The sequence below is a fragment of the Bos taurus genome, chromosome 1 (genome assembly GCF_002263795.3).
Source record: "Bos taurus isolate L1 Dominette 01449 registration number 42190680 breed Hereford chromosome 1, ARS-UCD2.0, whole genome shotgun sequence".
Taxonomy (NCBI): Eukaryota; Metazoa; Chordata; class Mammalia; order Artiodactyla; family Bovidae; genus Bos; species Bos taurus.
This window is the reverse complement of record NC_037328.1, coordinates 70,261,867-70,278,186: the sequence shown is the minus strand read 5'-3', so window position 1 is coordinate 70,278,186 and position 16,320 is coordinate 70,261,867. Positions and strand designations below refer to the sequence as shown.

Here is a 16,320-nt window from a genome sequence, read left to right as displayed (position 1 = left end):
ACACTAACTTATTTTCTCAAGGAGTTAGTAACCCTTGCAAAGGAAAAGTTTTTCTCTCCTGAAGTAGCAGAGTAGGAATATTAAACTGCTGCTGTTGCCTTGAGGTTTGAGTGTGAGAAGATGAATAGTGATTACTGGGTGTGTGTATGTGTAATGATTACAGGGCACACCTGAAGAAACCAAGGAGGAAACATCATTACCTCTTTGAGCAGTGAGCTTTGATTGAGGGCTGCAGTGCTGGTTACAGAATCTTTTTCTCTCTGATTCTGTCCTTAGTTTTGAGGATTAAGAAGTCTTCACCTTATTTCTTTGAATATTGCAGTCTTTATTACTTTCCTTTTAAAAAACAGATATAAAAAATTCCTGGGAAGAGATTTGTGTTTGCTAAAAGATATAGGAAGGCTTGAGTCAATAGAGAAAGTTTTCCTAAATGGGAGGTCTAGATAGCATAAACATATCATGTTTCTCAAAGGAATTCGTAATTACAGATCTAATATATTCCAATCCCTATATAATCCCTAATTATGCTAATAGATTATCCTCTGCATTTTCTATTTTTCCAGAGTTATGTTACTGTATTTGTGATTATTTCAGAATATCCTATAAGTTTATATATATATATCAATATATATGTTGTGCATGTGTATATATATTTATGTATATAAAAGAAAAATATTTCCTTCAGCTCCTCTTGCACCAACAAATGAGACATTGTACTTTCATGTCCTTTCTTACTAAGGTACAGATTAATAAGATTGCATTGTAGTTATCAGTGCATTTATTCAGAATGCAGTCATGGAGTTAGAAGGCCTTGGTTCTAGCTCTGAAACTTTGTACTATTGGGCACTTTTCTATTTATTTTTGGCTGTGATGGGTCTTCGTTGCTGCATGCGGACAGAGCTACTCTCTAGTTGTGATGTGCGGGCTTCTCATTGCAGTGACTTCTTTTGTGTATTACAGGCTCCAGGTGCATGGGCTCAATAGTTGCAGCTTGTAGGCTCTGGAGCATGAGCTCAGTAGTTTAGTACATAGGCCTAGTTGCCTCAAGGCATGAGGAATCTTCCCAGACCAGGGATCGAACTCGTGTCCCCTGCATTGGCAGGCAGATTCTTAACCACTGAACCACATAGGATCTTCACTGCATCATGTGGGCTCAGTAGTTGCGGTCTTTGGGCTTAGTTGCTCCAAGACGTGGGATCTTAGATCCCTGACCAGGGATTGAACTTAAACCCCTGCATTGCAAGGTGGATTCTTTTTTTTTTTATGGTTGTGCATAACTTTTATTTATTTATTTATTTTTTAATATAAATTTATTTATTTTAATTGGAGGCTAATTACTTTACCAGTGGACCACCAAGCAAGTCCCTCAAATGCATTGCTCTTTCCCTGTACCTTAAATTCTGATTCATTGTGACATAGCAACTTTTTTAAAGTTACATACACAAACTGTAAGAATACATGGAATACAAAATTTGATACCAGAAGAACACTACATGTTTTAAATTTGTACCATTGAAAGTTATTTTTCAATCTAGGCCATCTTATTAAATAAAATGCTAACAGACCAATTTTTAACATAGGTTTTTGTCATGTTTTAGACTTTAAGCTAACTTTTTAAAACTATGTTTAAGAACAAGCAAAAACTAAAGCTTTTATAGCTTTAGAAGAAAATGTAGAATATCTTTGTGACTTGGGGAATGCAAGGATTTCTGAGGACACAGAAAGAAATAACCATTAAAAAAGAAATGATAAACTCAATTTAATGAAAAGTAAAACCATCTATTTATGAAAAGAAACTGTTAAGAAAATAGGCAAGCCACAGACTGAGGGAAATTATTTGCAAAATACATATAAAATAATAGACTTCCATCCAGAGTGTATAAAGAATGTGCCAGTCCTGTCTGACTCTTTGCAACCCCACCAGGCTCCTCTGTCCGTGGGGATTCTCTAGGCAAGAATACTGGAGTGGGTTGCCATGCCCTTCTCCAGGGGATCTTCCCAACCCAGGCATCGAACCAGGGTCCTCCTGCATTGCAGGTGGATTCTTTACCAGCTAAGCCACCAGAGAAGCCTGCAACTTAATGTTAAAAAGACAAACAACCCAGTTGAAAACTGAACAAAAGTCTTGAATAAACTTTACAAAGAAAGATACATAATTGATCAGTAAGCACACAGAAAAGTGCTTAACATCATTAATCATCATTGAAATGCATATTAAGTTACAATGCATATCCACAAGAATAAAATTAAGACTGACAACAGCAAATGAAAGGATGTGGAGCAACCAGTGCTCTTATGTTGCTTATGTAATGTAATTTGAGTTGTAAAAAAGTAAAATCAGAACATCCATTTTGGAAAGTTAGTTTGGCCGATTTTTTAAACAACTTTACTGAGATAAAATTTACCCATTTTAAGTGTCCAATTTGGTGAGTTTTGGTAAATGGGTACAGTCACAAAACTACCAACACAATCAAGATACGTATTTTTTTAAAAATCACCCTCAGCCCCAGGCAGTCACTGGTCAGCTCTCTGTCATTTGCCTTTTCTAGAATTTCATAGAAATGAAATAAAATATATAGCGTTTTGTCTGTGGCTTTTACTTAGCAAACTGTTGTCAAGATTATTGATGTTGTATATTTATTTAAATGGGCCAAAGATTTGAACATACATTTCATAAAAGAAGATAAATAGCCAATAAGCACATTAAAATATTAAATATCACTAATCATCAGAGAAATACAAATTAACATCAGACTTTACAGCCGTCAGAATAATAACTAAAATTAATGACTGGCAGTATACAGTGTTGGCAACTGGAACTCCAGTATATTGTTGTTGGGAATTTAAAATGATTCAGCTACTTTTGAAAACAGATTGGCAGTTTTTTAAGTTAAACCTACACTTACCATATAAATTCATTCATCCAGGATGAATTCACTGACATGACAAGAATTTCACTGACATGATGCCAAGTATGAAAAGTACATACTCCATTTTTGTGCATTCTAGAATAAGCAGAACAAATTACCCCAAACTTAGAGGTTTAAACAACACAAATGAATCATTTTATGGTATAGGTCAGAAATCTAAATTTTGGTCTCACTGAGCTAAAATTAAGATGCTGGCAGTGCTCCATTCTTTTCTGTAGATTCTGAGTAGACTGTGTTTCCTTGCCTTTTTCAACTTCTAGAGGTTGTGTGCTTTCCTTAGTTCTTGTCCCTTCCCCCATCTTTAAACCAGCATTGTATCCTCTTCTTCTTTTTCCCTCTTACACATTCAAGAGACCTTGTGATTACATTGAGCCCATTCATACAATTCAGGATAATCTCCTTATTTTAAAGTACGCTTACTAGCAGCCTTACTTTAATCTGCAACCTTAATTCCCGTTTCCAATGTAAAGTAACATATTTACAGGTTTCAGGGATTATATCTTGACATCTTTGAAAACAATTATTTGGCCTTCTATACTAATTTAAAGTAAAAAAAATTTTGGTAGTTGCTTCTTAGTTGATGAGGTGAGGAAAGTTGACTGGAAAGGGATGTGTGGTAATTTTCTGGTGAAGTAGAAGTGTCCTGTATCATGATAGGGGTGTATGTTACAAAGATGCATTCATTTGTCAAAGGTTTGTGTATTTTGGTGTATATAAATTTTACCTTAAGAAAGAGAGTGCTATTAAAAACAGAAATAGTGGAGAGGGTCATTGGGAATGGCTAGAGGAACAGATGAAGTAAGAGTGTTGATATTTTTGAAGGTGGATAATGAGGACATGAAAGTTCATTATTCTCTTCTAACTGCTTTCTTTGAATTTGGAGTTTTTCATACTAAAAAATTAAAGGAGTACTCACTTCATTCTAAGCAATGAAGTCCCTAAATGCCATGAAAATATTTATTACTCAAATTGCATCTATTTCAAATGTTAATTTTTAAAGTATCAAACTTCACAATAAGAACTAAAGTTTCTTTTCGGCAGCCATGAAGAACTGTACTCAGGTCGTCCCTACGGAGCGCTTGATTCAGGTTTCAACAGTGTGGACAGTGGTGATAAGAGATGGTCAGGGAATGAAGTAAGTGTTTATTGTACTTGTTGCAACTTCTGATTAAGAGGAAGTAAAATGATAAAAATGGAAAGTGTCTTAATTGGACTCAATTTCTTGTTATGTAAAGTATAGAAAAGCCAAATGAGGGGTAAAACTCCCACATAGTCCTATCACTCAGAAACGGTATTATGTTTCTTCATCATCTTTTTAGCATATTGTGTTTTCCATGTTTGTTACCTCATTGTCTCGTATAAATCATTTTATATCCTGGAAGATCTTAATGGGAACTGAGCCAGTTACATGGGAAACCTAAAATTTTGAGTGCCTGGGTAATCTTGAGCAGAGAGGGGTAGAAGATCTGCTAGAAGGTGAGAAAATAGAACTATAGGCTGATGGGTAATAAGATAGGAACCTGATGAAGTTATCTACATGCTCAAGATAAATAAGTAACTTTCTCAGCTAATTATATCATTTTTCTCTTTTGTTTTAATTATTAGTATTATGTTTTCTCTTTTTAAATTACTAAGGTATAATATTTTAGCTATAAATTAGGTTAAATGATAAAAAGATTTTGTTAGCAAGACTGGTAGTATACCATTTTTAACATTATTTTATTTGGAGTCTAAAGCAAATTAGTTTTAGAATACAGCTTATTTGTCATTTGAAATTGCTTGGCTATTTGTGTGTGGTTGGGTGTGTACATGATTGTGGCAATATCAAAAAAGATACTTTTTTGGGGGGGCTGCACTGGGTCTGTGTTGCTGCTCTCAGGGTTTCTCTAGTTGTATCAAGCAGGGCCTACTCTCTAGGTGTGGTGTGCAGGCTTCTCATTGCAGTGGCTTCTCTTGTTGCTGGAGCACAGGCTTTAGGGCCCATGGGCTTCTGTAGTTGTGGCTCCCGGGCTCTAGAGCATAAGGTCAGTAGTTGTGGCACACAGGCTTAGTTGCCTCACAGCGTGTGGGATCTTCCTGGATCAGAAATTGAACTGGTGTCCCCTGCATTGCAAGGCGGATTCATAACCATTAGACCACCAGGGAAGCCCCATTTTAACCATTTTTAAGTGTGCATTTCAGTGCCATTAAGTACATTGATGTTGTTGAATAATATGTACATCTTTGTAGATGCATCTCTGTAATTATTTTGCTCTTTTTTAAAAAATATAAATTCTGAGTTTATGCTATAAATACCTTGTCTAAAATTTGAAGTGATTTATTTTAGTGTTTCTGCTATTTTTTTAAGCCTACAGATGAATTTTCAGATCTGCCTCTTCGAGTAGCAGAAATTACTAAAGAACAAAGACTACGAAGAGAAAATCAATACCAGGAGAATCACAGCAGTTTAGTAGTAACAAATGGTGGAGGTAAACGTGATTCCTAACAACATCCAAAATCTTTTTTATCTCTGACTTTTTAAACGGCCTTTTCACATCCATTCATTCCTTTTATTTGTATATCTGTAACTTCTTCCATTCTTTTTTTAGAGACCTCCCTCCTCTTCTCATATGATTAGAAAAAAAAATGTTTTCTATTAGGACTAAATTTCAATTTCTCTATGTTTTCAGGCTTGTAATTAAAATATAATGTTTTTCTCTTTATTTTGGGAGAGAACTTTACTGAGTTCTCTGGAATACTAAGTTTACTAATAAGTTTATCTGGAATAGACCTTTGCTAATCTTTTTTTTTTTTTTTTGGCTGTGCTGTCTCGGTTGCTGCGTGGGCTTTTTCTCTAGTTGCAGTGATCATACACTGCATTTTTCACCAGCTGCATGTGTGGGCTTCTTGTTGCACTGGCCTCTCCAGTAGCAGAGTGTGGGCTCTAAGACGCTCAGACTTCAGTAGTTGCAGCAAGTGGGCTAGTAATTGTGGCTCCTGGACTATAGAGTACAGGCTCAATAGTTCTGGTGCACAGGCTTAGTTGCTCCATGGCATGTGGGAAATTCCTGGATCAGGGATCGGACTGGTGTCTCCTGCATTGACATGCAGATTCTTTACCACTGAGCCATAGGGGAAGCCTGATCTTTGCTAATCTTGATTTAACCATGATCTTCTTAGAAGTATTCTCCTTTTTAAAGATTCTCTTTGTGGTCATTGTGTGACCTCTTTTAGAAATTCAGTGTATTCTTGATGTCTGCCTTGTCTTTCATCTGAAATTGTGCTCTTCAAGGGCATCTGAATCTTATTTATGTGCTTCTCACCCCAGAGCATTTTGAGAAGCAAAAATTCCCCAAATGATTCCCTTCCATCCACAAACTGCTGCAACATACCTGCAATACTGACCTCTAAAAAATATTTTTCTAAATAGGAAAATCTTTTTTTTCTAGTAATGGATAGCAGTTACAATAAGGGGAACAGTCATCAGTATCTGTTTCTTTATCACCAAGTCTTTCCTCCTGTCTTTTCACTTTTATTTAGAGTTAATTGTGTTAGGTTTTCTGCCTAATTCTTTAAAGAGATATGATTAAGCCCCAAACCTAAAACATCCAAAAAATGACACAAAACCTAAAAGAAGATATACCCTTCAACGTTAAAAAATTATTCTTCCTCTTTTTGTCTCACAGAGTCAAACTTGTTTAAAATAGTCAAGAGCTAGCCAAAGAAAAAAGAAATACTAGAGGTCTAAATTCCAGTAATTACCATCAATTACTGCATTCTTTGTAGTGAATCAAGACTAGGGCTTTTCTTTAGCCTGTTCTTGTGAGTGACCATGGACTAAATGATAAAGACTTACGTAATTTATTCTTCCCACTTTCATAATAGAAAATGTTAAGGAAAAGGAAAGAATGCAATTTAATGGTTTTTGTTGGCTATCTAACTTGAATTTTTTTTTTTTGATGTGTGTGTGTGTTTGTGTCATATGGACAGTGGAACATGAACTGGATCAGATTGACTATATTGACAGCTGTACTGCAGAGGAAGATGAGGATGAGGTGAGACCACACAAGGGCCTGGACTCAGACAGCCTCAGTTCACAGTTTATGGCGTATATTGAACAACGGCGAATCTCTCATGAGGTAATATACATGTTTAAACCTAAATTTGTTGCCATCCCCTAGTAAAAACAATTTATGATAGTCTAAATTTCTGTCATATCAGTGATTTGTTGGTTTAGGCTCAATTATTTGTTTTATTATCTTTAGTTCCAATTTTATTACTTTTTCAAACTATTTTTAAAATCAGACAATAGTCTTAAGTAAAGTTGAGATTTATTTTTCAAATAAAAAGACAGATTTCAGAATTTTAAAGAAGAGAAGTCCTAAGAAAATTCAAAGGAATATGATGCTTTTTATTGTTATTCTTAATGCTTTTTTGTTAACTGATAAATCATAGTTTGGTCAGTAATTAAGAATTGAACCAACGGCAGACTTTTGGAGCAACATACAGACTCAACCATAGAATTTTCATGATGAGCTTAATTATATTGGTGCTTTTATGCTAAGTCACACAGAATACAAATTGTTTGCCATTAAAATTCCTGGGTGTCTGTTATAGTGGAGCATTGAGTTGCCTTAGAAAACAAATGAGCATTCAGCCCACTGCGAAGTCTCCGCCAGTTCCCCAAGGGTCTCAAGTAGAAATAGCATTCTTCAGTGTATCTAGTCAGCATAATAAAATGGCTCCACTTCAGTGTGTGTGATGTTAATGTCTGGAGTTGGTCCCAGGCTCTGAGCAGGGATTATTTGAGAAACACTTGGGGCCTTTTTGAAGAATGATGTATTTAAGTCTTTTAGAAATAGCGAATAGTCACTTCAAGTGGGACATGTTATAGAGTGTTATTATCATTCTTTTAAAAAAAAAAAAACTTGGTTTTCCTATCTGAAGACTTTTGAACACAGTATTTTTTGTTGGTTCAAAAGACACTCTTGTATTTAAAGTTTGATAAATACGTTATTCCCCCCAGCCCATATCTGAGGGGAATACATTCCAAGAACACCAGTGGATGGATGGTACTGAGCCCTATATGTACTATGTTTTTTCCTATACATACATACCTATGATAAAGTTTAATTTATAAATCAGGCACAGTAAGAGATTAAGAATAATAACTAAAAATAGTTGCAACAGTATACTGTAACAAAAATTATGTGAATTTGGATGTGTGCACACTCATGCTCTCTCTTATTATCTCACTGCACAAATATAATGCCTTTCCCATCTTAACTAAGCATTCATTTACACATACTGTGGGCGTGTAACGTTTGCAGTTTCAAGTGCAATAGCAAAACTAGCATGAATGTCTCTTTCCTTCTTCACAACTTCACAGATGGAAGCTTTGTTCTTACTGTAGATCTTACCTTGGAATTCAATTTTTTTCTTTCCTTATTAATTCAAGAACTTTCACCTTTTCACTTCAGTGAAGCATTTTACGACTTCTCTCAGGCATATCTGAATTACCAACATTACTACTTTTGTACTTGGGTCCATTATTAATAAAATAGGATTACTTGTACACAAGCACTGCTGTACTGCAACAGTCTGATAATTGAGAGAAACTTAACTGAGCCAGCTACTAACTGACTAACAGGCAGGATACCCTGGTGAAAGGGATGATTCGTAATCCAGGTGGGATGGAGTGGGACAGCTTGCAATTTTACCACACTGCTTAGAATGGCATGCAGTATAAAACTTACAAATTGTTTGTTTCTGAAACTTTCCATATAGTATTTTTGGATCAATGGTTGACAATGGGTGACTGACATCTCAAAAGGTGAAACTAACCAATAATGTCCATTGCTGTGAATCAAAGTCCTGCAGCCTACAGATAGCAATGTGTACAAGTTGATTAATGAAACTACTTGTGGTTCAGGCTGTAAGCATTTCTGCTAGAGCAAAGGGCATCTACTTGGCAGTAAAATTTAAGTTAACAACGCCCACTTTATAATCTTGGGGAATCCTTTTTCTTTTCTTGTAGTCTTTTTCTTTGACTGTTTTATGGTTAATTATCCTGTGTAGATGAGGTATTTCTACTAAAAGTGAAAATGCCCGTTATACTGCTGGTGAAAAATTGTAATATCATTTCTTTAATCCATTATATTGGCTAATTTGTAATATGTTTTCTGATTCCATCTACCTATTACGTATAGTAGTCTTTATGATTCTGTTGTAAGGCTCTTTAGGACTTCTGTGTCATAAGGCTTTTGAAGCTTGGCATATATAAAAATCTGCCTGCAATGCAGGAGACCCAGGTTCACTTCCTGGGTCGGGAAGATCTCCTGGAGAAGGAAATGGCAATCCACTCCAGTATTCTTGCCTGGAAAATCCCATGGACAGAGGAGCCTGGCAGCTTACAGTCCGTTGGGTCACAAGAGTCGAACACGACTTAGTGACTAAACCACCACCCATATATAAAAGTAAAATGAAGTAGTATTATTTTAAATGGTTTAATAACCAGTGAATAAATATTTTTTTATATTCTTGGATACTGCCTAAAAATGGGTTGTTAAAAACTATTTGAGATTTTAAACACTCTGCTATTATTTAAGGTTTATCATAATACCTCTCACATGCATAGAAATATTATGACAAAATGGGGTATGGCTTATAGACTGTAACATATTTACTTTTTTAATTAAACTAATGTTACGTTCATTTTTGTCATGAAAATTTCATGTACCTCTTGCCGTAATTTTAGGTAATCACAGCATTGTAAAACCTGGGTGCTAAGTCACTGATGGTAGCATACTAAGAGAGATTTCTGTTTACTTATAAACTTAAATTAACTAAAATTAGAATAAATATTCTCTCATCCAGATTCTAGAATTGTGTCTCATTTAATATGATCCTTATGCCCAGACTTTACAGGAATCAGCCTTAGCCCTTTGGAGTAATTCACCTAAGATTTTCTAGTTATGTGTGATGTACCTGTTTCTTGGACATAGACTGTAAAATCAAATAAAATTTGATTTTAGATTTTTAGGGAGAATAAGTTGGGTTTTTTTCCCTTCTAGAATACCCATTTTGATGATTTTCTTTGGTGCTTAAGTAGGATTATATTGTTTTTATAGATTCTCATTTGACAAAATACATGGTGTCTCTATCTTTGATTTAAATTTTTCAGTATATAAGCCATATAACTTAAAGCAGTTACGTTTTCAATCAATAATTTTTTTAAATGACCTTTACCCTGTGTGTTTTAGTCGTTCAGTCATGTTCAACTCTTGTGATCCCATGGACTGTAGCCCGCCAGGCTCCTCTGTCCATGGGATTTTCCAGACAAGAATACTGGAGTGGGTTGACATTTCCTTCTCCAGGGGATCTCCCCCACCCCACAGATCAAACTTACATCTCCTACATTGCACGTGGTCTCCTACATTGCAGGCAGATTCTTTACCACAAGCCAGCAGGAAAGCCCTAATTAATACCATCATGCTCGTGTTCAATTCGCTTCGGTCGTGTCCAACTCTAAATACTGGAGTGGGTTGCCATTCTCTTCTCCAGGGGATCTTCCCCATCCAGGGATTGAACCTGGGTCTCCTGCATCTTTTGCATCACAGGCAGATTCTTTACTGCTGAGTTACCAGGGAAGCCCCAATTAATACCATATTTTGCCATAAACAAATTACATTTGAACTTCCCTGGTGGTGCAGTGATTAAGAATTCACCATGCAGTGCAAGGGACACTGGTTCCATCCCTGGTCCAGGAAGATCCCATGTGTTGCCAAGCAATTAAGCCGGTACATCACAACTGCTGAGCCCATGAGCTGAAACTACTGAAGCCAGCACTCCTAAAGCTTGTGCTCCACAACAAGAGCGGCTACCTCAGTGCGAAGCCTGCACACTAGAACAAAGAGTAGCCCACGCTCCCCGCAAGTAGAGAAAGCCTGTGTGCAGCAGCAAAGACCCATCATAATAAATGGGTAATAAATAAATAAATAATAAAATAAGTAAATAAATCTTTAAAGAAAAAGGAAGAAATTACTTTTTACTTTGTCTTGATATTCTACTATCATCCCCAGGACTATTTGTCTAACATAAGTACAATTTATGATGATGATGAAGTAAAGAAATGTAGTCTCCCCAGTGAACTTCCTGTTACCAGGAATAGTCGAGAGGCTGAGCAAAAGTCAGGATAGGATCGGTAGGCGTTCTTGTTCTAGAGGAGAGTTTGTGCTCAATGATCTCTAAGATTCTTTCCAACTTTCACATCTTACTGTTTTGTAAATATTACTGTATGGTCATTATAAATCATAAAGTACAGTGAGAAGAAAATCTACATTTTTAAAAAATAAATGTTTTTGGCTTGTGAACAGTCTTCTGTTTATCAAAGCAGTAATATAGCCTATAATCCTTCTAAATGTGAAAATTCACATTCCAAGATTTTGTTAAAATATTTTTAGTGTAATATACTATATTGATCCCTAAATGCCATTGAAATGTAAACTGTGTAATTACACTTTTCTGGATACATGTGTTAAATTGATCTGTCTTTCTGTTTTTGGCCTAGGGTTCACCAATAAAGCCAATACCCATGAGGGAATTTCAAAAAACAGAAGACATGAGAAGATATTCACATCAAAATAGGTTTGAAAAACCAATGCTAGTCATTTTGTCTTAAAACTGGGTAGTAAGAGCATGAAATGATTTTGGTTTTATGTATATATATATATAATGAAGGTGTTTAGATACTGCTGCTGCTACTGCTGCTAAGTCGCTTCAGTCATGTCCGACTCTGTGTGACCCCAGAGACGGCAGCCCACCAGGATCCTCTGTCCCCAAGATTCTCCAGGCAAGAATACTGGAGTGGGTTGCCATTTCCTTCTCCAATGCATGAAAGTGAAAAGTGAAAGTGAAGTCACTCAGTCATGCCTGACTCTTAGCGACCCCATGGACTGCAGCCTACCAGGCTCCTCCGCCCATGGGATTTTCCAGGCAAGAGTGCTGGAGTGGGGTGCCATTACCACTATGTGTTTTAAATATGATGTATTTAGAGCTAAGTGAAATGTACCTGTGTGCTCTAGAATAAGAAGTAAAACTGACTTACTGATTCTAAATTCAGATTACCTAAACCTTTATCTGTATAAGTATTTGAAGATAAGTAATAAAGTTTATTGGAGAAGGCAGTGGCACCCCACTCCAGTACTCTTGCCTGGAAAATCCCATGGACGGAGGGGCCTGGTGGGCTGCAGTCTATGGGGTCGCTAAGAGTCGGGCATGACTGAGTGACTTCACTTTCACTTTTCACTTTCATGCATTGGAGAAGGAAATGGCAACCCACTCCAGTATTCTTGCCTGGAGAATCTTGGGGACAGAGGATCCTGGTGGGCTGCCGTCTCTGGGGTCGCACAGAGTCGGACACGACTGAAGCGACTTAGCAGCAGCAGCAATAAAGTTTATAATGATGTACATGGATTTATGCATAAATAGAGCTGCATGAATTTCAGGAGTTCAGCGATTTTACTTAAACTTTTGATTAGATGACAGAACAACAGAGAAAACAATATATTCTTCATTCCCATCTCAGTTGAAGTAATCTTTTATCTATAATTACTGCCTCAAAGGATATTTCTAAACTTAGCTTGACCATTTAGGGTACTGCTGCTGCTGCTGCTTTTTTGTTTTCTCAAGAGTACTGCTTCTTATTCTTGAACTCCAAAAAGTTTCTTATCATAAACTGTATCACAATTGTTGAAAGATTCTCAGCCTTTGGTTTTTTTTGCTTCCTTTTTTTTTTTTTGAAATCTTAAAAAAGTAGGCTTGATAAATCTGTTCTTAAGTAACGTTAAATTTGTTGTGTAGAAAGTGTCATACATCATTCTTTACTTATACTTGACAGGATATTAAAGTTGTTTAGAAGGCTGAGCTATAGATGAATAAAGAAACTGTAGGGAGAATAATGAAAGAAAGAAATCTTATAACATGGCCTTTTTAATCTTGTTAGTTCATGAAGATTTAGACACATTTCATGTCTTTGAAATTTATCTCAAAGTGACTTTTTAGTTGTCAATGTGTCCCTTTACTGAAAATGTGGTTATTTGAGATTCCAGTATCATGCGGGCATTTCTTGTTACATTTCCCCATGTTGGATAGACCTCTGCTTTATTTTTGGCACCTCCTACCTTCTGTGTCCATCATAAGTAAAGCTCAGGATTTTCAGGATATGGCACACACCCTCAAGGTGAAAGCCAGCTTTTTGCTCAGTTGTCTTACTAAAGTTTTAGTTTTCTGATGCTTCAGTTCAGTTAGGTTTCGCTCAGTCACGTCCAACTCTGCGACCCCATGGACTGCAGCACGCCAGGCTCCCCTGTCCATCACCAACTCCCGGAGCTTGCTCAAACTCTTATGTCCATCGAGTTGGTGATGCCATCCAACCATCTTATCCTCTCTCGTCTCCTTCTCCTCCTGCCTTCAGTCTTTACCAGCGTCAGGGTCTTTTCCAGTGAGTCAGTTCTTCCCATCAGGTGGCCAAAGTATTGGAGCTTCAGCATCAGTCCTTCCAATGAATGCATATTTAGGACTGATTTCCTTTAGGATTGACTGGTTAGATTTCCTTGCAGTCCAAGGGACTCTCAAGAGTCTTCTCCAGCACCACAGTTCAAAAGCATCAATTCTTCGGCCCTCATCTTTCTTTATAGTCCAACTCTCACATCCATACGTGACTACTGGAAAAACCATAGCTTTGACTAGATGGACATTTGTCGGTAAAGTAATGTCTCTGACCCTTATATAACAAATTACCACAAATTTAGTTGCTTAAAATACACCTATTTATTATATTACAGTTCTGAGAGATAGAAGTCTGGGCAGGCTTGTTTTGGTTCTCTGCTTAGGGCCTCACAAGGCCAAAGTCAAGGTGTTGGCTAGCCTAGAGTCTTACCTAGAGACCCTGGAAGAGAATCCACTTCCAGGCTTATATAGGTTGCTGGCAGAATTCAGTTCCATGCAGTTGTAGATTTCGGTCTCCATTACCTTGTTAGCTGTTAGCTGGGAGTCATTTTTGCGTCTAGAGTCCACCCACATTTCTTGGTTCATGGTTTCCTCCATATCAAGCCGCAGTGACGGGTCAGATCTTCACATAAATCTGATTTCCCTTTCTGCCACATCTCTCAAACTCTCTTGCCTTCCTCTTCTGGTTTTAATGACTTGTATGATTATACTAGGCCCACCTGGATAAGGTCAACCAATTAGTAACCTTAATTTCATCTGCAGAGTCCTTTTCTGATACGTAACATATTTATTGGAATAATACCAGGGGAGGAGATCATGTACCAAAAATCTGCTTACCAAACCTTAATCCAAAGTTCCTGTTTTTTAACTTTTTAGAATCTGTGGTTTTTTGTTTTGTTTTGTTTTTTTTAGTACTTCAGCAGTGCATTTTAAAAGATTACTTTGTTGAACAGTTTTTTTGTTTCCATTGGCAGAGTCATTCAGAATATGTAACCTGCCACAGGTGCTAGAAACTGAATCAATGATTACTGTTGCCTAGGTGTTTCAAATCTTTAGATCAATACAGTCTTTGGATAAGAACCCCATACTTTATTCCTGTCATCAGTTGAGCTTTAAGATCAATACATACCTCATACCTCATGTTGCTAAATATCTCATATGCTAAGTACTTTTTTAGGTATTGGGAAATAGCTGTGAATTTCAGAGTTCTTATCCTCCTCAAATGGAATCATGAATTAGAACCTAGAAAAACAAAATCACCTCAGAATGGCTGGCAACTCTCAGGCTCACAATGCTTGCCTGTAACCTGAGTAATGTTGCGTTGCTTCATGTGTGTGCTCAGTCATATCTAACTCTTAACGACCCTGTGGACTGTAGCCCGCCAGGCTCCTCAGTCCATGGAGTTTTCCAGGCAAGAATACTGAAACGAGTTGCTGTTTCCTTCTTCAGAGGATCTTTCCAACCCAGGAATCCAACCTATGGCTCCTGCATCTCTTGCGTTGCAGGAAGAATCCTTACCTCTTGAGCTGTTGAGGCTTCCCAACCTGAGAAATATGTTAACCTACAAAGTCTTGATCAGTCCTTCTGTTACAAAGACTGAAAGGAATTAAGTTAGTTTATAGATTGCTACTTGCTTGTTTGTCACTGCTGAAAAAAAAGGTTGTTTGCTTTTTCCTCCCAATTCTCCTCTCCTCCCATCACCCCACCATGTACATTTCTTCCTACCTCCCCCTCCCCCACACAAACACAGACACTATCTGCCTGAGGATTAAGAAAGGTAAGGAGGTATGTTAAGAGTATTATGATAAATTGGTAAGTGTTTTATAACTGTTTGCTGCTGCTGCTGCTAAGTCGCTTCAGTAGTGTCCGACTCTGTGCGACCCCATAGACGGCAGTCCACCAGGCTCCCCCGTCCATGGGATTCTCCAGGCAAGAACACTGGAGTGGGTTGCCATTTCCTTCTCCAATGCATGAAAGTGAAAAGTGAAAGTAAAGTTGCTCAGTCATGTCCGACTCCAAGCAACCCCATGGACTGCAGCCCACCAAGCCCCTCCGTCCATGGGATTTTCCAGGCAACAGTACTGGAGTGGGTTGCCATTGCCTTCTCCAACTGTTTGCTAAGATGGAGTAAATAAATTTTTAGTTAAAATAACAAAACTGTCATTTATTTTATATATCAAAAAAAAAATTTTTTTTTAAGGGCTCACTTATAACCTGATAGGCATTTTAGTTCAGGAGAGATGATAATGTGATAATGTCAGGCTACGTCCTGTGAAGTTCGTTAATTTCTACTGGAAGCAGTATAGTATTAAAAAAATACCTGGATATTTTTAGTTTCATGTTACATAGACAAAACTAGAAAAGCTACTATATTAAATGTGATATGATGAATAAAGAAAAGCAGAAGGGCAGTTCAGAGTCTGTCATACAGAGGTACAGTTCTGGTTTGCCCAGCTCAAGCAAGTTCAAGATTTAAAAACGCATAATTACAAACCTGTATTTTTGTGTCAATATTCCATATTTTTGAGAGGAAGATACCACTGCCATTTGTTTAAACAATATTTCTTGAGCACTGCAATAGTCTGGTTATGTTCTAGGTTCCTGATAACAACGCCACAACAGATAAATACATGTAACAAATACTTATCAGGTACTGCTCAGTGCTACAAAGAAAAATAAAGCAGGATGAAAGAGTTAATACTGAGTCAGGTTGAGGGGAAAGCGAGAGCAATTTTATGATGTAATATTTTTATCGAAACTCCAAAGAGGGATCAAGGATTCTGGCTATCTAGGGGAGGAACAGTCTAGGCAGAAGCCATTACAGAGGAACATACTTGGTGTGTTCAAGGAACACTAAGGAGTGTAAATAAGGCAGAACAGTTTTGAAGTGTGAGATGAAAAT

At 37.1% G+C, this 16,320-nt stretch overlaps 1 protein-coding gene across 12 annotated transcripts in view; it reads left to right on the top strand.

The window, feature by feature from the left end:
• Positions 1-16,320, top strand: part of LRCH3 (leucine rich repeats and calponin homology domain containing 3) — a 107,848-nt gene that overhangs the window by 57,320 nt on the left and 34,208 nt on the right. For all 12 annotated transcript variants that reach the window (XM_024994827.2, XM_024994814.2, XM_024994821.2 and 9 more), the window contains exons 7-10: positions 3,972-4,065; positions 5,278-5,398; positions 6,900-7,048; positions 11,479-11,555. In XM_024994827.2, coding sequence (XP_024850595.1) covers positions 3,972-4,065; positions 5,278-5,398; positions 6,900-7,048; positions 11,479-11,555 — 441 coding nt within the window. The remainder of the gene's footprint in view (positions 1-3,971; positions 4,066-5,277; positions 5,399-6,899; positions 7,049-11,478; positions 11,556-16,320) is intronic.